At 50.2% G+C, this 24595-nt stretch overlaps 1 protein-coding gene across 2 annotated transcripts in view; it reads left to right on the top strand.

Moving 5' to 3' along the window:
• The window catches only part of Inpp5a (inositol polyphosphate-5-phosphatase A), a 179962-nt gene that overhangs the window by 103865 nt on the left and 51502 nt on the right, over positions 1 to 24595 (top strand). For both annotated transcript variants that reach the window (XM_027929917.2, XM_027929918.2), the window contains exons 5-8: positions 3852 to 3915; positions 12934 to 13037; positions 22724 to 22776; positions 24267 to 24386. In XM_027929917.2, coding sequence (XP_027785718.1) covers positions 3852 to 3915; positions 12934 to 13037; positions 22724 to 22776; positions 24267 to 24386 — 341 coding nt within the window. The remainder of the gene's footprint in view (positions 1 to 3851; positions 3916 to 12933; positions 13038 to 22723; positions 22777 to 24266; positions 24387 to 24595) is intronic.

Genomic DNA, 24595 nt, shown 5'->3' with positions numbered 1-24595 from the left:
CCTCCATCTCAAAAACAGCTCTGGAGAGTGGACACTCTGTTCACCTTGGGCATGGTCTTGGCATTTTCTTCCCTGGGTCCTGGAGGAGCATGGTCACTCTCTCATACCAAGAGGTGGCCTCAACTCGACTTTGCTAAAGAAAGCCACTAAAAGCTGGCTGCTCTCAGGGCCTGCAGTGAAGGTGACTCCTTCCCTGTGAGGATGCTCACCAGGGTGCCTGCTGGCTGGAGAACATGCTGCACCCGGTCCGCCAGCTCAGGACCTGTCGGCAGCATGCCATGAGGCAGGCCCTAGAGCCAGGGATGTGGAAACACGCAGGGTCAAAGTCACTTCACGGGCCAGGCCTGGGGTCTAGTGTAGGGCCCCACGCACAACCTCCTGACCTCTGGCTTGTCTGTGAGGCAGAGATCCTGTGCACTGTGTTGGACCAGCTGCTAGAGGAGGTGCTCTGGAACAGTGTAGGCCCACCCACAGGTCACCAGAGGCACCTCTCAGGGCTTCCTTCACTCTGGCTCCTGGACAGAAGATTTTGAAAATCTGTGCGCCCAAGTGGCTTGCAGTTGGTTGGTGGCTAGGATGTGGGGCTGGGGCACTCCTGCCTTCCTCGGGCAGTGTGTGTACACGTGTGTGTACATAGGAGCTCACATCCTGCCCCAGCCCTCCCCAGCTGGAGCAGGATGTGCACTGCGGCTCAGCTGTGGCTGGTCCCCTTTCCTAGGTCTCAACAAACACTGCATGGCAGTCCAAGCAGCCCCTCGCGTCCAGGGCCTTGGGGGCCGGAGAAGAGCCCTGTTGTGCACCTCAGAGTATGTTCTGTTCCGTAGCAGGAGCTAGCTGCTGTGTCCAAGAGTTTCACGTTGTTCTCTGGTGAGGTGTCCCCTGACCTTGACTCAGTCCATCTTTCTGAGCCCAGAGGCAAGTGCCTTAGTGGATCTGCTGGTCTCTGACCACAGTGCACAGGAGCCTGGCTGCTACTCTATGAATGGAGACAGAGGCAGACACGGGCCAGTGGAAGCTCTGGGTTCTTCCAGAGACAGAGGTGGTGTGATGAGCAGGGGACTGGGCAGGAAGATGGGCTGTGGGGTGTGGGTAGAGATGGAAAGAGTGGGTGGTGTCCACAGGACTCATAAGAGACTGGACGCCAGGCTCCATGGCGTGCGGCTGAGTGGGTGGGAGGGTGGAACCTGGGGAGCATGATCAAGAGGAGATTTGGGGAGAGGCAGAGGACATAGGTGGTGTGCAGAGAGCCAAGGGTCTAACACTGGGTTTGGTCATCTTGGACCCAGGACAGCAGGTGGCAGTCCACACACATACACAGAGCAACAGAAGCAGGGCACAGCCTCCCGGAGGTGTGGCTCGCACCACATCAGAGACCAGGGTGCCCTGCTTGTGAGGACTAGATTGGGGTCTCCTGCATTAGTGATCATGAATTTCAGGTGTCTGACAGCTAGAAAAGAAATTTTAAAACCAAATGGTGTTCCAGAAGAATCTGAGTTTTAGCTTTGCAGATTGGAGTTTCTACTCACGGACTGTCAGTCTCATCCTAAAAAGCAGAGGTCAGCGAGGACCTATCTGTATTTCGATCAAGGGCCTCACCAGGGCCTCACCATGCTCACCTGCCCCCCGGCTCTGCAGGGGCACAGTCTGGCAAGTGCAGTGCAGACCTGGCCCTGGACGGAGAATGACGTGGCATTTTTCGAGGCAAGAGTTGACTGATTCTAATACTTTTTGTTCATAATTGTTAAAACAAGTTTATTTTCCATCTAAATTTTACATGGTGGTACATTTCACCTTTGTCTACATTGTTAAATATTTGTTTATGGGGAACCAGATCAGTGGATTGTGGAAAGGTAACTGTCTGTCTCCTTGAACATGCACCTCCTTTGGAAGTGCTGGGACCACGAATGCAGGCTTTTGAAGGAGGCTTGCTCTGTGTGCTGCTTGTGAGTTGCCTCTGAGGAGCTGCCATGGGTCCAGGGCAGGATTTTGTGGCCGAGGACTATGGGATTTGAAAAGATCTTCTGTATGTTGCTAGATGGCCTTTTTAATAAAAGTTGTCAAGGAGGTAGCACTGAGGCTGACTCTGGTGTTTCAGGGAGGCCAGGTACAGGGAGCGCTGGGCTTTGCATCTCTGTGTGCACAGTCACTGGGGAGCCTGTGTTCCTGGCCTGCTGTGCTGCTCTTAGCTGGGCCTGCCAAGCACAGCCTCCTTGGCTCCTTGTGCAGTGGAGACCATACCAGTGGGCTGCAGAGCCATCCAGGGGCCAAAGGGATGTGAGACACTGGCAGGGACCAGGCCAGTGTCACCACATCCCATCCACGCCCCACAATCCTCCCTTCACAACATGCCCCAACCTGGCCGCTTTACTTCCCACCTGGCTGCCCCCCAGCGCTGGGTGGCTTCAGTAGCCTCCCATGTCACAGTCTTTGTCCACCGTCGCACCCAAGCCAGCTGTGTAAGGCAGCCCATGTCCACAGAGCTGCAGGGCTCAGTGTGTGGAGGGCTGTGGAAGACACTTGGGGCAAGGGGGAAACTGATTGGGCTTTGATGTCAGGTGGCATGTGGATGCCACTGTCGATTTCTGCAGTGAGTGGTACTGTCGTGGTCATGGAGGAGAGAGCTCTTGTAGGAGTCCCACACTGTGAGTGGGAGTGAAGTACCATGGGGCCTTTCATTGTTCAGCCAGAAGCAAAGCCCCAGGTATGTGCACGTGTGTGAGGACATACTGCATCCTTGGCCTGCACATTCCCTAATCTGAGGAGTGGACTCAAACAAAGTTGAGATAGAACCAACTCTTCTCCCACATGCAAGGCCCTGTGTGGTCTGGCCATGGTCAGGTTCCCCTGACCAGCATCCTTGTGCCCCATCTTATTAGCTCAGCCCTCTGTGGACTTCTTATGTCTTTTGTGTAGGGTTGAGGGGTCCACAAAAGTAAGCCTTGTTTGTTGAGTTTATAAAAGCAAAATTTAATTGTAAAGGACAAGCCAGTGAGTTCCGACGAATGTGTGCAGTTTTGTAACCACCACTGCAGCCAGTGGTAGAGGTTCCCCAGGGCTCTTGTAGGATTGATGAATTTAGCAAAAGAAAAATATGTTTATGTACATACATACATGCATGTGCGTAAATATACATGTATGAACATGCATACACTGTATATATACATGTATATGTAAAAACAGCAAGCTAAAGTTGAATTTCAGATCAGTAGCAGGTAACTTAGCACAGTGTGCTGTTTCATGGCCAGCCTTGCCCTGTGGGTCTCCCTGCCCAGAACGCAGAATGCCGTGTGGCATGCAGCAGGCATCTGTGATTGCTTATTCAGTCCACAGATGGGGCATGTCTGATGGTTGTTGGGTATGCAGTTGCAGGCCAGTCCTGAGGAAGGAAGTGGTGAGAGGGAGGCAGGGGCTAGACAGATAGAGGCCAGTGCCCAGTGGGTGGGTGTGCAGAGCCCACGCCACATAGGGACAGCTGAGCCAGCCAGGGTTGGAGCTAAGGGTCAGCCCTTGGAGACGCCCAGCCCAGTCCAGCCCTGGCCCCCATCTCCCAGTTTAGTTGTGCACCCAAGCCTGGAGGTGGGTTGGGTACTGGCAGGCCCTCAGGGCAAGCCTGTGTGGCAGTGGCCACAATTAAGTCAGAGGTAGTTAACCTGCTGTGGCTTAGGTGCCACTGCTCCCCACCCCTGGGGTTCTGGATCAAGCTGAGGACCCTGCACGTGTCAGGCAAGTACTCTGCCCCTGAGGTAAACCCCAGCTCTTAGGAATGCCTTCACTCATTGCTCAGAGCCTCACTGAGGCTGGGAATGCTCCCAGCACAGCCTCTGATCTGGTCTTTCTTTTTCCTCTTATAGGCACTAGGAAGCTTTTATTTTCTTCATGAATCCTTAAAAAACATCTACCAGTTTGACTTTAAAGGTAAGAGTCCATTCTGACTTCTGTTGCCTGCTCTGGGTCCCCTCTGCCTGTGTCCTTGTGAGAGGGCCTCTGTGGTCTGGGTTTGGTGTACCATGTAAGCTCCTGGCTGTCCGGCTTGTCTGGTCCTGGGCTGCTTCCCCAGCCACATCTTCTGCTCTGGCTGAGGCCCTGGCTGGGGACCTGGCTTTCCCACAGGAGTCCCAAGGAGAAGGAAATGGTGTTCCTGTTGAATGTGAGAAAATGAAGCAGAATAAGAGGATCGTGTCCATCAGAAGCAGAAGTGGGCAGGAGAATGTGGTTGTGGCCATGGAGAATGCTGCCCTCGTTTCAAGACCAGCATCTGTACCTGCACTCTGAGATGCTCCTGATGAGATGCCTGCCACCCTTGTCCTTCCTGAGGCAGAAGGGAGATTTCAGTGTGGGCCCACCAGATATGGGATATCCATGTCACCGTCCATGCGATTTCTCTGTTCCTGTTGCACATAAACCGTCCTGAGCTCCATGCAGGTCTGGAGTCAGGCACATCACCCTGAGATGTCATTAAGGTTGTGCTAGCCGTGACAGCAGCTCATTCTGTCCATGGATTTAGGTGGTGATTTCTGCTTCTCCCCACCAGGCAGGGCCCTGCGCTTGTTTGGGGAGCATTCCTCTGCATTGCTTGAGCTGCAGTCCTTCACTGTCAACAACGGGAAGCTTTGTCACTGCTTGCTGTCTGTGGCTTTTCAGATACTTTTAAATACCAGCACCTGGTGCTCCCATGAGGCGTGTGTTGGAAAGGGAGCTCTTGGGCCTTTGCCTGTGGCCCTGTAGGCACCATGTCCTCAATGGCAGATGTTCAGACATAGTGTGTCCTGGGTGAAGCTGAGGGCAGATGGGGGTAGCTCCTGAGAAGGTTGTATGTCAAGCCTAAAGGGATCTCAAACCTGTGCAACTTTCTTTTCTTCTTTGTTTTTTTCCCCCAAAGGAATCTCTGTATACGTATTTTACTACTAAATGAAATCAGTCAGACTAACTTACAGTTTGTTCAGAACTGTAGCATTAGACTGGTGTGTAACTTGAGCAAAGCCTTCCTGAGGGGCTTCCACTTTGTTGGAAGGGCATAAATGAGGTAAGACAGCGGACACGAACTCAGGTGCTTGTGTGATTCCAGGATGGTGCAGATGCTCACAGTGGCAGCCCAGCAGCTGTTGTGACCGACCTGTCAGTGTCACCTGGCATGTGTCTTATGGGGTCACAGGCTGGGGTGAGTATGGCTGCCCCCTGCTCCTCATATCTCTTGTTCTTCTGGCTTTGAGTTACGGTAGAACAATTTAGAATTTGTAAAAAGTTTGAATAAACTTTTAAAAGTAATAGCCTGAATTAAAAAAATAAGGACCTAGTTGAAATTTAAGGAGTACCCAAAGATAAAGAAACGAGGTTGTCTGGACTCCAGTTCTGACCAACATGTGAGCAGTTTGAAAGGCCCGGCTCCTATTCTCAGAGGAAGCTAAACAAACTTCATATAGACAGCCCTTCCCAGATCCACCAGGGGCTGAGAGAACAGGGACATCCCGTGCCCAGGACACACACACACACACAGGCACAGGGTCATGGCTTCTGAGGAGCAGGAGCGGCCCCTGGAGTCTGTGCTGTGGGAACTAAGGCTGAGCGTGGACTAGGGTGGGGAGAAAACTCCCGGGACCACACATTGTGGGTTCTACCACCAGGAGCCCTGCCCTCCACATTCTCATGGTCAAGACCAGGAGTCTCTCTTCTTCTGCACAAGGTCTGCCCTCAAGAGGACTGTGTCACTCGGTCCAATCTGCTGGGAATATCTGTTATAAGAAATGTGTACTGCTTATGAAGGAGATCAGTGGTTTTTGAAAGTGAATTTAAGCTAGACACAGTGGTTTATGGCTGTGATCCCTGCAACTCAAGAGGCTGAGGATTGCAAGTTAAAAGCCAACTTTAGTAAGTTAGGGTTAAGGTCCTACGCAACTTAACAAGACCCTCTCTCAAAATAATTTTTTTAAAAAAGCTGGGGATGTGACTCAGTGGTAAAGTGCCCCTGGTACAAAAAAAAAAAGTGAACTTTTATTTAAAAGAATGGAACCATATAAAATGCTCAATAAAAACCACAGAAGACAGAAGGAGTAGGAGACAAAATGAAACCAAGTATAGAGGCATGAAGAAAAAAGTTACAAATATGGTAGATGTTACTCACTTTAAATGTGAATAGTCTAAAGGAGATTGTCAGAGGATAAAAGCACCCAGTTGTGGGTGGTATATTAGAAACCCACGTAAGATATAAAGACAAAGATTAAAAGCAAAGAAATAGGGAAAGATACACCATGTTGTGTTAGTCAGCTTTTTCATTGCTGTGACCAAAAGACCTGGCAAGAATAATGTGGAGAGGAAAAGTTCATTTTGGCTCACAGTTTCAGAGGTTCAGTCTGTAGATGATGGACTCTATAGCTCTGGGTCCAAGGTGAGGGAGAATATCATGGCCCAAGGGCATGGGGGAGAAAAGCACCTCAAGACATGGAAAACAGGACACAGAGGGAGCTCCACTCACCAGGGACAAAATATAAACCCCAAAGGTGCAACCCAGTGACCCACTTCCTGCAGCCACACCCTGCCTGCAGTTACCACTCAGTTAATCCCTATCAATGAGTTAACCCACTTATTAGGCTACAACTTTCATAATCTAATAATTTTATCTCTGAAAGTTCTTTCATTGTCTCACACATGAACTTGTGGGGGATACCACATATCCAAACCTTAACAATTCAGCCTATGACCCATCTCACAATGCAAAATACACTTAGTCCATTTTCAAGAGTTCCAACAGTCTTAACAGTTTTAGCATTGCCCAAAAGTGCTAAGTCCAGAATATCTGACACTCCAGGAAAACTCTTTCTCCTGTAAAGATTAAAAAACAAGTTTCATATATTCAGCATATAATAGCACAAAATAAATATTTCTATTCCAGTAGGGGAAAATAGAGGCATAAAAAGAAGAGATGGGGCGAAAGCAAGACCAAAATCTAGCTGGGCAAACAAAAACTGTAGTTGCACATCCAGCATCTGGGCTACACAGAATACTGATATTCTCTCCACGATGCTTTTTTACACCTCTTCCCCTCTGGCCTCTCTGGTTACAGCCTGGATAGCCTCTCTCTTGGCTTGTTTCTGCTGGAAGCTGCAGCTTCCTTAGCAGATGTCCTATATTACTGGCATCTCTTAATCTCAGGGTTCTCACTGCCATTTCAGCTTCCTTCCTATATCTTCATGCATCACCCTCTCAGGGGTAGCCTGCAGGGACTCCAGCCCTGCTACATTTTGCCTGGCCTCTCAGGTTTTCCTTTGAAATCTAGTAGAAGCCCTCATGACCCCCTAACTAACTCCAGCATCCTTCAATGCTGCAGAATCAGCATCAAGTAGTTGACACCAAGGTCTGCCACCATCTCCAGCAGTAGCCAAGCTTCCTGGACCGTGGATGGCTGCAGCAGCCTCTGAGTGCCTCATAATAAAACAACTTCCTGCAAACCCCCTTACTCCCCTACCCCATGCCACAAGCAGGGCACCATTATGAGCCTGAGATGCTCTCAAGCCATTGTATCTATTGTTTCTGGGTAAAGTACTTAGCATTTCTTTAGTGGTGTAATCAGTTTAGCAACCACACCATCCTTAGCCCCAGTTTCACTTGCCAAACTGCAAGTTTCTCAAATCTTTCTGCTTTGCTCTGTACTCCTGATATCACAGTAAACCCGGGTAGAAGATGTCAGCAATATCCATTCAGGCTACCTGAATTCTCTGTTGCTTTGAAATTTCCTCTGCCCAGTTAATTAGTCCATCACCTTTAATGACAGCCTCACAGAAAGTCTCAGGACATGGACAAACTGTAGACAGTTTTGTTGCCAGCACATTACTTGAATGATCTCTAGTCCAATTTCCTATAGAATCTTCTTATTCTGAAACCTCATGAGCCCGGTCTTTATTGTCCACAGTCCTGTCAGCATTCTGGTCTTCTGAACTCCCACCAGAATTGTCCATTGAGCTACACTTAGAACATTGGAAAGCTTTTCTAGCTTACATCTCAAAAGTTTTAAAAATTCTTCCTCCAAATTCCAAAAAGCTCCAAAAGTTTCTGAACCATGTGGTCAGGTTAGTCACAGCAGTAACCCACTTCTCAGTACCAATTTCTGTTTTAGTCAGATTTTTTTTGTTTTTCATCTCTGTGTCCAAAAGACCTGACAAGAACAATTTAGAAGAGGAAGATATCTATTTTGATTTACAGTTTCGGAGGTCTCAGTCCGTAGACAGCTGACTCCAAACCTCTCGGCCCAAGGGAGAACATCATGATAGCAGAGCATGGGGGAAGGAAGCAGCTTAGGACATAGCTGACAGGAAGCAGAGAAAGCTCTACCCACCAAGACCAAAGACACATCTCCACCTCCTCCAGCCACTCCCCTCCTGCTTACAGTTACCACTCAGTTAATCCCTATCAGTGAATCGATCCACTAATTAGATTATAACTCTTGTAATCTAATTATCTTACCTGGGAACATTCTTGCATTGTTTCACACATGAGCCTTTGGAGGGACACATATCCAAACCAAAACTTGAATAGCTATATTACTTTCAGACAAATTAAACTTCAGAGCAAGGAAAATTATCAGCAATATAAAGAGACATTACATAGTGACAAAGATGTCAGTTCTCCAAGATGTAGCAATCCTCAATGTGTATGTACATGACAACAGAGCATCAAAATATGTGCGGCAAAGGCTGATCTGCAAGGAGAAATGGAGGGACTCACAATTAGAGTTGGCAACCTCGGCACCCTCTATCACAAATGGACAGATCCAGCAGGCAGAAAATCACTAAGAACATAGTTGAATTCAACAGTACCACCAAGCGACTTGAGCTAATTGTCACTTATGGAGCAATTCATCCAACAACAGCAGAACATACATTCTTCTTTAGCTGACATGGAACATTTACTAAGATAGCCCATGTTCTGGGCCACAGAGAGCACCTTTACAAATTTGAAAGAAGAGAAATCATATGAAGTCTGCTCCCAGATCACAATAGAATTAAATGAGTTATCAGAAACATGGGGATTGCTAGAAAATCCCAAAATATCTGGAGATTGAGTACACATTTCTGATTAACACATGGGTGAAATGAGAAGTATCAAGAGAAATTTTAAAAATATTTTAACTAAATGAAAAATGCAGCCTATTAGAATTCATGGACTATTAGCAATAACTATGCTGCGAGGGAGATTTATAGCATCAAATGCATATCTTAGAAGAAATATCTGAAATCAGTGATCTACCCTTCAACCTTAGGAAAGCTGAGGAAGAAAAATTAAAGCCAAAGTAAGCAGAAGAAAAGAAATAATAGAAATCAGAGCAGAAATCAACAGAATTAAAAATAGAGAAATCAAAAAAACAAAATTAGTTCTTTGAAAAAAAAATCAATTAAATGGATAAACTTCTAGCCATACTAACCAAAAAGAAAAAGAAAGAAAAGACACAAGTTATTAATATCAGAAATCAAAGAGAGACCAACACTACTGATCCCTTAAGAACACAATAAAGGACTGTTATGAAAAAGTCTATGCCTTTAATTTAACAAGGTAATAGACCAATTCTTCATCCTCATACAAGAAGGGCTAGGTAACCTGAATAAACCTGTAGCCATTAATGGAAATTAATCAAAAAGAAGACACCGGGCCCAGATGGGTTTCCTAGTTAACCTGTCAAGCACTGAAGGAAGATTCCACTAGCTCTCCACAGTTGCTCTCAGGAGATAGAGCAGTGGGTGCCTCCTTAGTTTTGTGGGGCCAGCATGCATTACCACCTGTTACCGAAACCAGAGGGCCATCCTGAAGGAGCACTGCAGACTGTGTCTCTCGTGCTCACACAATGCAAGTGTTCTCAACAAGATTTTAGGGAATTGAACCCAGGAATGTATTAGAAGGATTTTACACTGTGACTGGGATTCATTCCAGATATTTCAGACTGGCTTGGCATTTGAAAATCAACTAATGTGACCCATCATATCAGCAGGTTGAGGAAGAAGATTATGTGATTACTCAGTAGCTATGGAAAAGCATATGATAGAATATAGCATCCATTCATGATGAAAACTTTGAGCAAACTAGAAATAGATTAAAAACTTGGTTAAAAAGAGAGAGGAAATGTCTGCAAAAATAAGTAAACTACAGCTAGCATCAAAATTAATGAGACATTAGTAAACAGAAAATTTGAGGAAGAGATCAGGAACAAGGCAAGGATGTTCCCTCTCAACCACTATGGCATCCTACTGGAAATCTTAGCTCTTGAAATAAGACGAAAAAGGCAAAAAAGAAAGAAAAAGAAATGAAGGAATATTTGGGGGTGGGGTAGAGGATAGAGTTGTCTTTGTTCTCATATGGCATGATTTTCTATTTAGAGAATCCTAAAAAGTCAACAGCGCCTGAGAAGGTTGGTACTTAGAAGCAATTATAGCAGTGTTGCAGGATACAGTTAACACAGCCTACTGCTTTCCTACATATGTGCAAATAACAGGCGGAATTTGGAATTAAAAGAACAAACTGTTTACATGAGCACACACTAAAAGTAGTACTTAGTAAAACAAAACAAAATATGGTTTAAACCAAGATCTCTGTGAGGAAAACTATAAACCTCTAATGAAAGAAATCAAAGGTCTGGGAAAATGGAATTATGCCCTATTCACGTGATCTGAGTGCTTGTGTGCGCACCACCCCCCATTCATATATTGAATTCCAAAGTGAAGACATCGGGAGACAGGCCTTTGGGAGGGCCCTGGCCACGAGGGCACAGCCTTTGAAAGAGGCCCAGACCCAGCTTGCCCTTCTAGCATGGGAGGACACTTGCCAGACTCAGAGTCCACCAACGCCTTCATTCTGGACTTCTAGCCTCTAGAACTGTGAGAAACAAATCATTCACACCCTCCAGGCTGTGGTATGTTGTTGCAGCACCTAAATGGACTCAGAACGATAGGAAAATAAAGTTCTCAAGATTTCAGTTCTTCTCCACTTGATCTACAGGTAAAGCATGAGTTACTTCCTGTAAGTGGACTGCTCATAAAAGTTATGTGGAGAGGAACATCCTCAGAATCTCCAACAGCTTTGAGGAAGGGCCATCAGAAGGCCCATGCCACTGGCTTCCAGATGTCCTCTGCAGTCTTCAGGCAGGTGGTGAGCAGCCTGGAGTGCTGCTCAGCCCCTGGAGGACACGGGAAGGTGGAAGAAGAGTCTGAATTGCTGACTGGTGTAGGGTCTCAGTCTGGAAAAGGAAACCCAAGTGGACACTGAAAGACCAGTGGCTGCGTGGGGTAGAGCAGTGAGCCTGTGGCCCAGGGGACGTTTAGGATAGAGACACTGCTTTGCACGACCTATACTGGTGGACACAGGACATTCTTATGCATCTGTCAGAGCCCTTAGAATGTGCAGCAAGAAGAGCGAAGCCCCAAATGGACAGGGGACTTCATTTGTAATACTCTGTCCATCCTGGTTCCTCAGTTGCCACCTGCATACCAGTAGAGGGGTTGGGGGGTACACGTGAGAACTATGTTGCTCCTTTTTGTGTAAACCTAACAGTTTTCCAAAAACCAGTTTTTTGAACAAGGAAGGCCCTCCCTTTACTCCTGCCCCACTCTCTTCCCCATCCTCAGAGGAAAGCAAGACAGTCCTTTGCTTCTCCTCTCAAGCACAGTGGCTTCCTGCAGCCACCTGAAACACCATGGACCCCACAGCCTGCACCGCCTTCTGTAGCTGCATGCTAGCGTGGTACCTATCCTGCATGTCCATCGTGAGCAGGGTGCTGAGATCTCAGAGGCTGTCATGGTTTAGCTGGTGGATCGTTAAGAAGTGCAGCTTTGGTTATGTGGGCAGTCCCTGGTCATGGGTGCAGAATCCCATGTCAGAGAGTGCTTGTGTGTGCTGCTCAGTGCCCTGGCCCAGCCTCTCCCCATCTGAGCTGCTTGGGTCACAGACCCAGGCAGGCCAGGCTCCAGCTTGTCTCCCCAGGCCTGGCTGTCTGTGAGTCGGCCCAGTGTGGGCTCAGCCCTGGCTCTTGGCACCACATCCCTCACTCTGCTCCTGTGCTGCCCCAAACTGCCATGGTGTGGTTAGCGCTCCGGAAGCCGCAGGTCTTAGCTGCCATTCTGCACATAAGCTGCCAGTACAGCTTGCCACATGTGCCAAAGCTGGAATCCAAGAATCTATGTGACACCGCAGGAGTGTCGCCCTGAAAGTGCTTGCTCTTGGCCCAGGGGACTTTGGGGTGCCATCTGGGCTGGGCCCTGTCAGGCCCTGCCTTGACTCACGGCAGCCTCTGGACCACGTCCTGCTCGGGCTCCCAGCTGTCTTTCAGAGACTGGCAACCATCTGCCCCAAGCCCCTGCCTTTGGAGCCATTTGAGAAATGGAGTCAGGTGCTTTAGTCACATACCGCTGAGGACGTGGGGATGTGAGACAGAATCCCGGCCAGCCCCATCCACAGGCCCTGCCAGCCTAGGGAGGCATCGGGGAGCCATGTCCTTGGGACTCGAGGGGCTCTGGGCAGCAGCTGGTCAGGCAGGTGCGTCCCTCCCTCCATCTGATATGGAAACTCTTCCCTGGAATATGAGTGATGGGGCCGTGTGTGTGGAGGAAATCGATGTTATTAAATAAATTCATGTGACGGTCTACGTGAATGGTCATTCCACAGCCCTCTTCAATATATTCATGGCTTTAAAAGAGGGTGCCAATTAGCCCCTGTAAATCTACCCGCTGGGAGCTCCTAGGGGATAATGAAGTGGAGTGTCAGGGTCCAGGTCGTGGAGCAGGAATTTACGAGCCACAGGGTGTCCAGAGCAGCTGCCAAGGGTGGGCCTGTCTCCTCCCCGCTGGGGACCTGCCTGAATGCCAGGGCTACGCAGCAGGGCACAGCCTGAGTGGCACATGCTGCTTGGATGGGGCCCAGCGATGGGGTCATTCACGTCATTCTTCTGGTCTTTTCCAGCTAAGAAGTATAGAAAGGTCACTGGCAAGGAGATCTACTCGGACACCCTGGAGAGCACCCCCATGCTGGAGAAGGAGAAGTTTCCACAGGACTACTTCCCCGAGGTACTGGCTTTCTCAACAGAGCATTTGTTTCTCAGAGTGAGCAAAACAGGAATGAAATTTAGTTACCAACTCATGCTCTGTTGATGGTGACCACGGCCTGCCTTTGCCATTCTCCAGGATTCTGTCCTGGGAGGTTCTGATGCATGTGCGTTGACCTGGCTATCCTAGATGTGTGTGGAGGGAACCTGTGGAGTCCAGTAGCAGATGACTGGTCAATTCTTTGGCACCTCCTTTCCAGGAAAAAAGACCCTCCCCCAAGCATGCAGGAAAGTTACCCAGCCCCCTAGAGAGCATGGAGGCCCAACTGACTGGCAGAAACAGCCCGCACTGTGGCTAGGAGTCACTATGTGCCGGGACACACGGGGACGTGGTTCGCCTCTCACCTTCCCAGGGCCAGGGGCTGGGGCAGGGTCCTCTCACAGACAAGGCCTTGGGCCCGTGTCAATGGGCAGGAGTGTTGAAGCCAGGTGGAGCTGCTGGGCAGCTAGCCTCCAGCACCAGGACATGCCCAGGGTTGTGCTGCTTCACACGGAGGGCTGGGAATTAAAACGCCAGGGAGCGGTTTACTGTCTCACTGCCCAGAAGCGCACGGTCCTGATGCACTGTGTCCCGCGGGCTTTGGAGCCTTTCCTCGTGTGTGTGGCTGTTATTTGTCTGCAGCTGTTGGCTGTATACACCACGTGGATTCTGCCACTTGGCAACCCTTCCTGAGAGCTGGCATCTTCCGAGCCCTCTGAGCCTGTGCAGCTTACCTGCTGATTACTGTCTGTGGCCTTGCCCCTTTATCATCTGTCAGGTCACAGTGGGCTTTCTATCTGGTGGTCAGAGTGTTTCCAGTGCTGAAGTGGCACTGAGCTCCTTCCCCGATGCCTGCTACCCTCGGCCCGTCCACTCTTACCAGGATGCGGGGACGTGTCCAGGCTTGTCTGCTCAGCCCAAGAAGGCCTTTCTGCAGTTACTGCTCTGTGAGGGGCTGCACAGCACAGTGGCCACACTGGCCTGCAGAGCTGATGTTGAGCAAGGCCACAGCTTTATCAACTTGCTTTATGACCATGCCTGAGTGAAGGGATTGTGGCGCCTCATGAAGGATGGGCACTCTGTCACCCCGTGACTCGGCTTCCTCATCCATCCTCCGCAGGCCAAGGACATGGTGTCAGTGGGCCAGCCTCCTGTGCTCAGCTGGCGCAGGCCTGCCCCCAGGCTCCGCTTCTTTGCCCCCTCTGCACCCACTGTCTGGGGTTCAGAGAGGAGGGCAGAAAAACTTGGGACCTTCCATGTATCAATACAACATTGCTGTGGGCAAAGCCAGTGGGGACTGTAGTAACCTCAGAGCCTCTGTGGACAGGAAGCCAGTTATAGCCGAGCTCAAGCCTCCGTCTGCCCCACACTGGCCCTCAGTCTGGTAGATACCTCTTTGAGGCCGACCCTGATCCAGGTCTCATCTTTGATCAGAGCAGACTTGAAGGGTATAAGAGGAAACAGTGGGTTCTGGGGAAGCCAGGGCTGGACCAAGGCCAGGCAGGGTGAACTGAAGGGGGCAGTGTTGGACACCGGGCACAGGCGGTAGTGTAGTGGTGATTCTTGGAGAGGGGTTGGCATTTGAGGTATCCCCAGGCAGTTTGAGTATCTTTCTTTGCAACTTTGTCTTTTAAATGCTACTTTAAACTGGCTCAAATGTTGATAAGAGGGTGGTGAATCTATAGCAGATCATGGGCCCCTGAAGACAGAGCTGGTGTGAGCCTGTGCCCAAAACCTGCTCCCCGTTGTTGCATGTCGTCTCCCAAGAGCCTTGTGCCCATATCTATACCGTGTGCTCAGCTCCCACGTGTCCTGGGAGAGTGGTGTTCTCTCCAGGGCCCATCAAGCAACCTTTTTACCTGGGAGTGTGTGTGGCCTCGCTGGTGCCCGGGATTCCAGTGATTACCTCACTCATGATTCTAGAACCTGGGTTGACAGGTCCTCTTGTCTCACCTTCTGTCCATCCTTGGAGGGTGGGGATGCATCCTGGACTCTGTGAAGCACCACGGTACTCTTATTGAACAGGGAAAGGCCAGGAGCCAAGCACTGGGCAGAGTAGCCGGACAGGAAGGTCTTTCTGTGGCACCTTGTGAGTCCCTGATGCCCTCAGCAGGGCTTCTTCTGAAGGTGTCACCTTGCCACCCCGTAGCCTTGGTAATACAAGGAACCAGACCAATGAGGTCTGGGGGCCTCTGCTGTGCTGTGCTGCGCTGCCCCTCGAAGGGAAGGTGCTCCGACTCGGCCCCCGTGGGCAGTGCTGTGCGCCCTGGGCTAGTGGGGTGAGGCGTGCTTCCCAATGTGAATGGTGCTCTTCCTCCCACAGGAAGGTGCCCGCCTGGGTCCAGGCCCTTCCTGTACCCTGTGGCCTCACTCTGGGGCCATGCTGTCCTGTCCTCCGGCAGGGGACAGAGTGTGTTTCTGGAAGAGCAAGCTCACAGAAAGGAAGGGCCTGGCGTGTCTTTGAGTGGGCCCCAGCCTAGACTCCAAGAGCAGCAAGTTGCCGTCCACAGCCTGGTGGTCAGCTGACAGCAGTCCTTTGTGGCAAATGAGGCTTGGGCCTGTGGGGACATTGGCTCTCTTGGAGTTGTCATCAGGGAAGCTGTCTTAGGACCCTGTGCATTTGCCCTTATGGCCTGTGCTGTGCAAACAGATTTGTGTGCTTCCTTTCATTCTGGCAATTAATAGAAGGGAGATCTCAGTTTTAAAATCATGAACTCCAATATTATATTGGAAATGTGATACTGTTTAACGTGCAGGACTTCACAAAATAAGTTGTGCTCTGAGGGCTTCTGTGCAGAAGTGTTGCTGGGGACAGGCTTTGGCTGGAGCCCCTGCAGCCCTGCTTGGGCTCGTTGCTCCCATGCCTTCTGCCAGGCCCTTCACTATGTTCAGGCACATTTTGGGGGAGGGAATTAGTTTAAGACTGATTTCTCTTTCTTTTATTGCCATCACTTAGGGATAATTTAAATGTAATTACCTTGATAGAAGCATAATGCAATTCTAAATAATTATAGCCCACTGCATCTAAAACTAACAAAACTTTCTCTGTTGATTTATGGGTGCTTTTGGCTCGGCATGAATTTCAGATGACGCCTCTGGGAGCAACACTCCAGATAATGTGAGGCCATTTTTAAAAAGCAGATTTGTGTAGTCGATCGGGCTGAATCATTTTTTTCCTCTTGCCCGTAGTGAGAAATTGGTTGTTACCATAGATCATAGGCCCTGCCGCCAGCTCTGGTGAGAGATGAATTAATTCCACTAATGCTCCAAGCAGGCCTTTCACGGCAGGGCTGCAAGGCGATAACCTCCCCCAGCCCCTCTTTTTCCTCTGCTGCGATTTATGCGGTCTTTTAGTAGATGAAACCGCCTGTACTCGCAATCTGTCTGCAGGCTCAAGGAGCCCTGTTAACAGGGACTTAAGCAGAGACCACACGTGGTGAGTGAGAGGTGTGGGCATGGCTTGGACTTCACCTGAACTTCAGTGGCTCCTCCAAGAGCAAGGGTGCCACCTCCCCAGGATTGTGAAGTTGCTGCCACCCCTATCTAGTCCTGGGAGTCCACAGCTGAAGGGTTTAGAAGGTGGTCAGTGACCAGAAAGTTCTAGAACATGACCAGGAGGGCAGAGACCCATCAGACATTTGAGGGGCCTCCACTCCACCCATAAATGTGGTTTCATTTGCAGCAGCCCAGGCAATAACATCTACGTCTGGGGACTTCCAGGAGCCCCTGAGGTCCTGAGCATGTGGGCCTGTAGCAGGACCCAGGATTCTTATCCCTGTGTTTTCCACCATGTACCCTGAGCACAGCCAAATCTATGCATGAGAATGTCTGTGTGTACATCTGTGCATATGGCTGCATGTGTTCATGTGTGGGCCTGCGTGTGTGTGCATGTGTATTTTGGGGGGAGTACCTGGGGATGTCACTCTGAGGATCTCTGTCAGAAAGGTTCCTGTACCATTGATGACTTGGGGGAATCAGTGCCTTTGGGCCACCCCTCCCCACCTTGACCCTGAGTGCTCAGGCTGGGCCAGAAGCAGGAAGGGGAAAGGAACTTTGGCCCAGGAAGTAGGGAAGTGGATCCCAGCTCTGATCCTTTCTCAACAGGCTGGTGGTCTTGGACAGGTGGGGCCCTACTTTCCTCTCTGTTGACCACCTTCTGGTAGAGAAGGGTACATGGGACACTGAGGGTGAGGCTGTCTTTCTCATGGTCTCTGAAAGGACTGGTGCTATATCCCAGCCCAGACAAAAGAACATGTGGGAAGATCTCAGGGTCACAGGTTGTAAGTGTCAGTGTTATGCATTGTGCCATTTTTCATGCTATAGACTCTTTCAGAAATGCAATTTGAACCAGTTGTGATTATAGTTCCTCAAAAGGAACACGTTTTCTGCAAATATCTCATCAAAACATTTGACTATAACAAAATTACTCTTAAATTTATCTGTAATTTAGTTAAAAATGTCTTCAGAACTCTTAAGACATTACCAATTTATACTATACCAAATTATACTATACGATATTACCAACTTATACTATACAAAAATAACATTGTGTCTTCTATTGTATGTATTCAGTCTACTAATATAATTATTGCAAATAATGCCCCATTGTTTTGGAAAGTGAAATATTTAAACAGGACACACGTGTATATGTACACTCAGGACATACATGCATACGTACCTTCACTTACACGAAGCAGAAAACTGAGGGGAACAATAATCAGTTAATTTTTGGTCCAAACATTTGTAAGCGTGTCCCACGTGTAATGGCAGTAAGCTGTTGGCCGCTGTGGTGAGTAAGTGCATCATAGAGGTGCTGGGTGTGTGACAGGGTGTACGTTCACACAGTGTGGTGTTTGAGCTTGGAGAAGGCAGTCAGATGATGGGCCACTGGAAAAGTCCAGGAAGATGTGATGGTCCACTTTGGAGGCGCCTGTGTGCTGAGGGAAGAGAAAGCAGGGAGCCTAGAAGCCACCAGAGCCCCTCCTCTGATGACTCATTGAGAGGGAACCGTGGTGGTGACAGGATCAAGACCAGCTCTCAAAGCAACTGAGTTGCCTAGGCAGGTCCTGCATGGTGAGCCTGTGGGGCCCCGTCCTTCATTCCCTGATTCTGGAGTTAGAGTCCACCTAGCCACAATCAGGTGACCAAGTGGAGAGGAGGCGATGAGGGTAAAAGAGGAAGGGAAGCCTCAGCTGTGCCCTGGTGAGGTGGGTGACAGCCCTCCCCATCTCACAGCATTCCCGGGGGCGTGGGCTCTGTCCTCTCCTCTTGGTACCCGAGGCCCCCTATCTGGGCCCCATCCTCACAACTGCAGAGAAGCTGGGCCCTGGCCCAAGGGGCATTGGTGCTGACCATGAGACACCTGGGCAGGCTGTAGGTGGAGAGCTGTGGCTGTTGCTGGCAGCAGGCTTCCCAGGAAAGCATGGACTGGATTCAGACATGAACAGGATGGAGGAAGCCGACAGTCTGTCTGGGGTACAGGGTGTATGAGGAGAGGGTCCACCAGACTTGCCCTTCGGGGTTGGTGCCTGACTGTGGAGTGGCCTCTGCAGCACCAGCTCTCCTCCCAGCTCAGATCCATCTGTTTTACCAACGCTCCTGTGGGCACATGGCCTTCCTAGGAAGCCGCCTGCTGATTCTGAAGGCCTGGTCTGTAATGACAGCAAGTGTCTGACCTGGGACAGGTAAGCCCTACATTCCTTTCAGTGCCACTCTGTTCAGGTGACACCTTACCAATGTCCAGGAGCTTTTGTACAGCCTTTGTCATCCTGCAGGAAGTATGACCTGAGCCCAGCAGGCTGCGGGGACAGAGCCAGCACACCTGGACAGGCAGAGCAGGAGGGGTGGGAGCAGCATGGGGGAACCCTGCTGTACCTTCTGCTTGATTCTTCTGTATACCTAGAACTGCTCTGAAAAATAAAATCTGTGATTTTAAAAAAAGTCTCCTTCCTAGGTCTGGAATGTCAGAAGTGAGAGGAGCAAGACTAGTCCTGGAAAGAGACAGGCCAGAGCCATCTGTGGGCCCTGTGGGCACTCTGTAGGCACCTCGGTGTCACCAGGGAGTGGGGCCTCCCAGGATCCATCTGGTGCTCCTGTGCCACAGCCAGGGTATTACAAGGTGGAGTGGGCAGGGCACCGCCTGTTCAGGAGATGGCAGACAAAGCAGGTGTGTGGGCTGCAAACCCCGGGGGGTGAGGTGAATTAGGAATAAATGAAGTAAATGGGGTTGAATGAGCTGACAGAGACCTGAAAATGAGTATGTTTAGAGTGCTCAGAGAGACACGTGATAAAGTTTATTAATTAAGATGTTATTCACTCACACAGAAATAGGAACAAGGGACCTGAAAACCAGTCTATAGAAACACAGTCTTTAGAAGGGACATAATAGATTATAAATCAGAGGTGAACAGAGAGACTTAGTGAATTGGAAAATGTTATTAAGGAGTTTATTTAGAGCATAGTCAAGAGATAGGATTTTTGCTTAGGTTCATGTTTTTACTTCCTTTTCCATACTTTTTGAATCGTATGTGATGGTGGGACTCATTGTGACGTGTTTGTACTTGCACACACTGTAACGACGTGACTTGCCAGTATCATTCCCAGTGTCCCCTTCCTTCTCCCCTCCTGCCCCAGTCCCTTTCCTCTACTTCCCTCATCTCTCTTTAGTTTTCATGAGATTCCCCGTACCTTTTTTTTTTTTTTAACCTCTTTTCCTCTTTGACTTCCATATGAGGGAAGCATACTCCTTTCTGAGGTTAACTTATTTTGCTTAATACGGTGTCCTCTAATTCTATCCATTTTCCTGCAAATAACATGATTTCATTTTTCTTTTTGGCTGAATAAGATTCCATTGTTATGGTTTAGATATAAAGTGTCATAATAGTCCATGTGTGAGGCCACCCAGGACTGTTCAGAGGTGAACTGAGCTGAGGTAAGAGGTGTGACCTGATCAGTGGATGGAGCTTTGGTATGGACTAACTGGGGACACCTGTGGGCGCACAGATGGAGAAGCTGAGTCACTGGGTTTTCATTCTGTCCCTGGTGAGTGGAGCCCCTCTCAGCCTCTGGGTGGCCGTGTTCTGAGCTCTTTCCTCCGCTACACCTTTATACCATGATGTTCTGCCTCATCCCGGGTCCAAAGTTAGGTGTCAGCAAACCATGGACTAGACCTTGGAACCTGTGAGCCAAAATGAACTTTTCATCCTCCACACTGTTCTTGTCAGTTCTTTTGGTCGCAGTGATGAAAGCTGCGACTGAGACGTCCACTGTGCATGTGTGCACCACAGTTTCTTATCCATTCATTTGCTGATGGACACCTAGGCGGTTTCATAGTTCACCCTTGTGAATTGTGTAGCTGTCAACATGGTATGCATCATGTTTTTTATTTTTTATATTTTGGCACCAGGGACTAAACTCAGGGGTACCTAACCACTGAGCCACATCCCATCCCTTTTATTTTGAGACAGGGTCTCCCTAAGTTCCAGAGGCTGGTTTTGAACTTGTGATCCTTCTGCCTCAATCTCTTGAGCCTGTGGGATTTCAGGTGGGCACCACTGTGCCTGGATGTTTTTTATTCTTATAGAAAGGAGCAGTGAAAAGACATGATAGCCCCACCAAGTAGCTCAACAATTCATCCAAAAGAAATTCCAGAGGGAAACAGTGGGGAGCAGTGTTGGGAAATGTAAGGGGAAAATTCCCAAATAGAGAGTTGAGTTTTCCAGCTTAGTGTCTTCAGGGTTCAGAGCAGGGCATGTAAGAATCGGTCCATACCCAGGTACTTGAGAACATTGGTGACCAAAAAAAAATTTAAACTGACGGGAAGAAGACATGCCACAAGGACTGACAGCTAGAGCTGCCCAAGTGTGGTTCTCTAGCAAGAGAGCAAGGGCATCAGAGCCCAGCAGAAGGTGGGCAACAGGCCAGCACCCAGAGTCCCCAGCATAGAAGGAGCTGGAGGCTGGGCAGAAGCATCCCAGGGGCTGGCAGGAGCACGTGAGTCAGGAAGAGGAGCCCCTAGTCCTGATGTCCCAATACCCAGAGCCCCATGTGGTAGGGGAGAGCAGGGAGGAGACTGGCAGAGGGTGGCTGATGAGGTTAAACACAGGAGGAGCAGGCACCTTAGAGTCTGTGTGGAGGTCAGCGTGACCTTGAAGGCACTACAATTAGGATCTGAACTACCCTTGGAGATGGGATGCGAGTGGGAGGACTGACAGCCATGTGTTTGGACTTCTGTGGTCCAAGGGAGTAAGGGAAGCAGAAGAATTGGGGCCATGCCGAGAGATGTGAGGTCAAGGGCAGAGCTTTATTTTAACCACCAAAACTGTTTCTATTAGATAAGGAAGTAAAGTGCCAAACACAATATTCCTTGGAGCTCATTTCTAAGGACACTACTTTGAGGACTGAGGATCTGAGTGATCCGCAGCCCATTGGGGTACCCCAGGCCCAGAACCTTCTGTGGCCTCACAGACTGTGCTGCATAGCCAGGTGCTGCGCACCTTGCCTCCCCACAGGAGTGTGGGCACACGTCAGGCAGTGATGCTGGGGAGGGCTGCCCAGGCGCAGGGAACGTGGAATAGTGGTGGACAGGCACTCTGTCTAGCCCCTGACTTGCCCTGCCCTACCCCTTCCTGCTGCTCTGGACCAACCTGAGGAGGGTGAGGAAAACCTGCAAGTGTCCTCTCAGTTTCTGGGAGAGAACATGTGTCAGAGGGATGCCTTAGGCTAGTGGCTTGGAAACAGCAGGGATTCATCTCAGGCTCTCCACCTGGGGTCCTATTTTAATAGTCAGCTTTTCTTGCTGCGGTGACTAAAGGACCTGACCAGCACAAATGTAGAGGAGAAAAGTTTTATTTGGGGGTTCACGGTTTCAGAGGTCTCCATCCATAGACAGCAGGCTCTATTCCTTGGGGCTCGAGGTAAGGCTGAACGTCACAGCAGAGTGTGTGGCAGAGAGAAGCAGCTCACATGGAGATCAGCAAGCAGAGAGTGAGACTTCATTCTCCAGATACAAAATATATACACCAGAGCCACGTTCCCAATGAACCACTTCGCCTAGCCACACCCCACCTGCCTCCAGTTACCACTCAGTCAGTCCCATCAGGGATTCGCCGATTAGATTAGGGCCATGACCCAATCATTTCTCCTCCAATTCTTGCACTGTCTCACATGTGAGCATTTGGGGACACCTCACATCCAAACCATAACAGGGCCCAAGACCCAGATGCTGGCAGATTTAGTGTCTGGTGAGGGCTCTGTCCTCTTGGAGTCAAATGTTGTCTCCCTGAGTGGCGAAAGGAAAGGAAGGGGCAAAAGGGCCCAGACTCCCTTTGGCAAGCCCTTCTGTAAGTACATTAGCATTGGGAAGGAGGGGCCCTGGTGACTGGCTCCTGAGAGGCCCCTCAGTACCAGTGCACTGGCAGTAGGATTTCAGCATGTCTTTGGGAACACATTCGGACAGCAGTTCTTCCTTGGGGCCAGTCCCATGCTGTGTTGGGGTGGTACTTCTCATGCCTTCCCACGCCAGGCTCCTTGCTGTGGATGTCTCGGGTGGGCTGGCTCGCTGGCCCTCAGGACCCCTCGCTCTGGCGAGCATGCCTTGCAGAGTGCTTTCAGCGCCAAGAGCACAGCGCTCGTCTGTGCTGACTCACTGTCTGACCTTTGTTTTTCAGTGCAAATGGTCACGAAAAGGCTTCATCCGGACGAGGTGGTGCATTGCTGACTGGTATGTTCCTGGGTGCAGGACCACCTGTCTCCTCTTCGTGACACTCAGAGTGCTCTGACCTCCTGCTGTGTTCGTGGTCTTGCCTGACCCCCACAGCCACTCTGTGACCTTTTTAGTTTGTGGGTGATGCACACGGTGCAGAGTTGTTGCTCGTTTTCTGTACATTGGAACTTTGGGTGCTTGACACAAATGAAGACACAGCCAGGTCCTCAGGGAGCCTCCGGTGGGCCCTCCAGCTGCAACCTGTTGTGACCAGGACCTGTGCTAACCAGGACCTGAGCAAAGCTGGGTCGGAGTTGTCTATGACCACCTTCCTTCAGACAGACCTCCCATAGCTCCTGGCCTCCCTGCCCCGTGATGGTGGTGGAATCCCTCATGAGGTTTTACCCTCCCTCCAGGGATTTCTGAACCCTTGCTGCTATAGAACAGACCCACCCTCTGCTCCCAACTTCAGAGTCAGCCATTGCCTGGACTTTGGCTTCTGTTGCTCAACTGGGGTCTGACCAGGGTCCTATGGGCTGTGGGATACTTTTCTGAGCTTGCCCATCATAGTGGTAAAAGCCCATTCCTCCCCATGCACTTGGGCAGGGGGAAAGGGAGACAGAAGAACACAGGTGGGGCTCTAGTCCCTTGTGATCTAATGCAAGAGGAGGGTGGCCACCGTCCTGCTGCCCTTTGCCCTGGGTCTCGGGGACTAGCCCTGGTACAGTGTAGGAGGGACACCATGGGTGTGGACACCTGGGGTGGTCATTGGGCTGGTGAAGGAGAGCACAGACCTGCAGGCTCTCCTGTATGGCTTCTGCTGCCAAGGGGATGAGGCCCAGTGTCAGTGTCCTACAGAGGAATCTGTGTGGCAGTGAGCCCTTGGAGTAGTGGTAAGACCTCCTGATGAAGGGCACAACCACACCAGCTGGGGATCCATGGCATTCTCCAGGGTGTGGGAAAGGCTTCTCCAGATCAGATTCCAGCCTTGCCACGTCCTTGTGTGTGGAGGGGTTCCAGTGAGGCTGCTGAGGGTCTTCCTCAGGCTGTGTGCTCTGCCTGCCTGCCTGCCTGCCTTTGTGCACCTGGCCCCTGTCTCCCACTGTGGGTTCCCTGATGGTGATGCAGTGGGCTGGCCTCAGCAGCGTGGGCTGCTGGGACTGAAGACCGGAGGGGAGCTCCCTTCTCCCTGCTCAGAACACAGTTGTGGTAGGTTCTGAAATCCTGTACAGGTCCTTTCCTTAAAGACAGCCCTTGCTTGACCTGGCCAGGGTGCCTGCATTTGTAAGAGTTATTGGAGACTTAACGAGAGGTCTCACACCCCCTGGCCTCGGGTGCTACTGCTGCAGGTGTGGCTGAGGACAGGTGGGTGGGTGGACCAGTGGCTCCCCCACGGAGGAGGCAGGTGCTGACGCACACTCTCCAGGGCACAGGGAGGGGCAGCCCTGCTTAGGGCAGCCAAGGATGCTGGCTGACGATCTCCTGGTCCTTTTCTCTCTTTACCACAGTGCCTTCGACTTGGTAAACATCCACCTTTTCCATGATGCATCCAACTTAGTGGCCTGGGAGACAAGCCCTTCTGTGTACTCGGGCATCCGGCACAAGGCCCTGGGCTACGTGCTTGACAGGTAGGTGCTGCTGTGCCCTGTCCACTTCAGAACGTGGCGTCGTGGTTCATTTTTTTCTGTTTGGCAGTGGCCCTTGGAATGCCAACCATCGAGGCTCTGAGAGCCCTAACCTCATGCCCTGGCTTGAGCAGGCCCTCACCATAACATCCCTTCCCTGCCACATTTGTGGGAAAGAGAAGAAAACAGCACCGTGAAGATGGTGGCAGGAC

This window comes from Marmota flaviventris, chromosome 4, assembly GCF_047511675.1.
Source record: "Marmota flaviventris isolate mMarFla1 chromosome 4, mMarFla1.hap1, whole genome shotgun sequence".
NCBI lineage: Eukaryota > Metazoa > Chordata > Mammalia > Rodentia > Sciuridae > Marmota > Marmota flaviventris.
The sequence above is the reverse complement of the archived record's forward strand: the minus strand, read 5'-3'. Positions and strand labels throughout refer to the sequence as shown.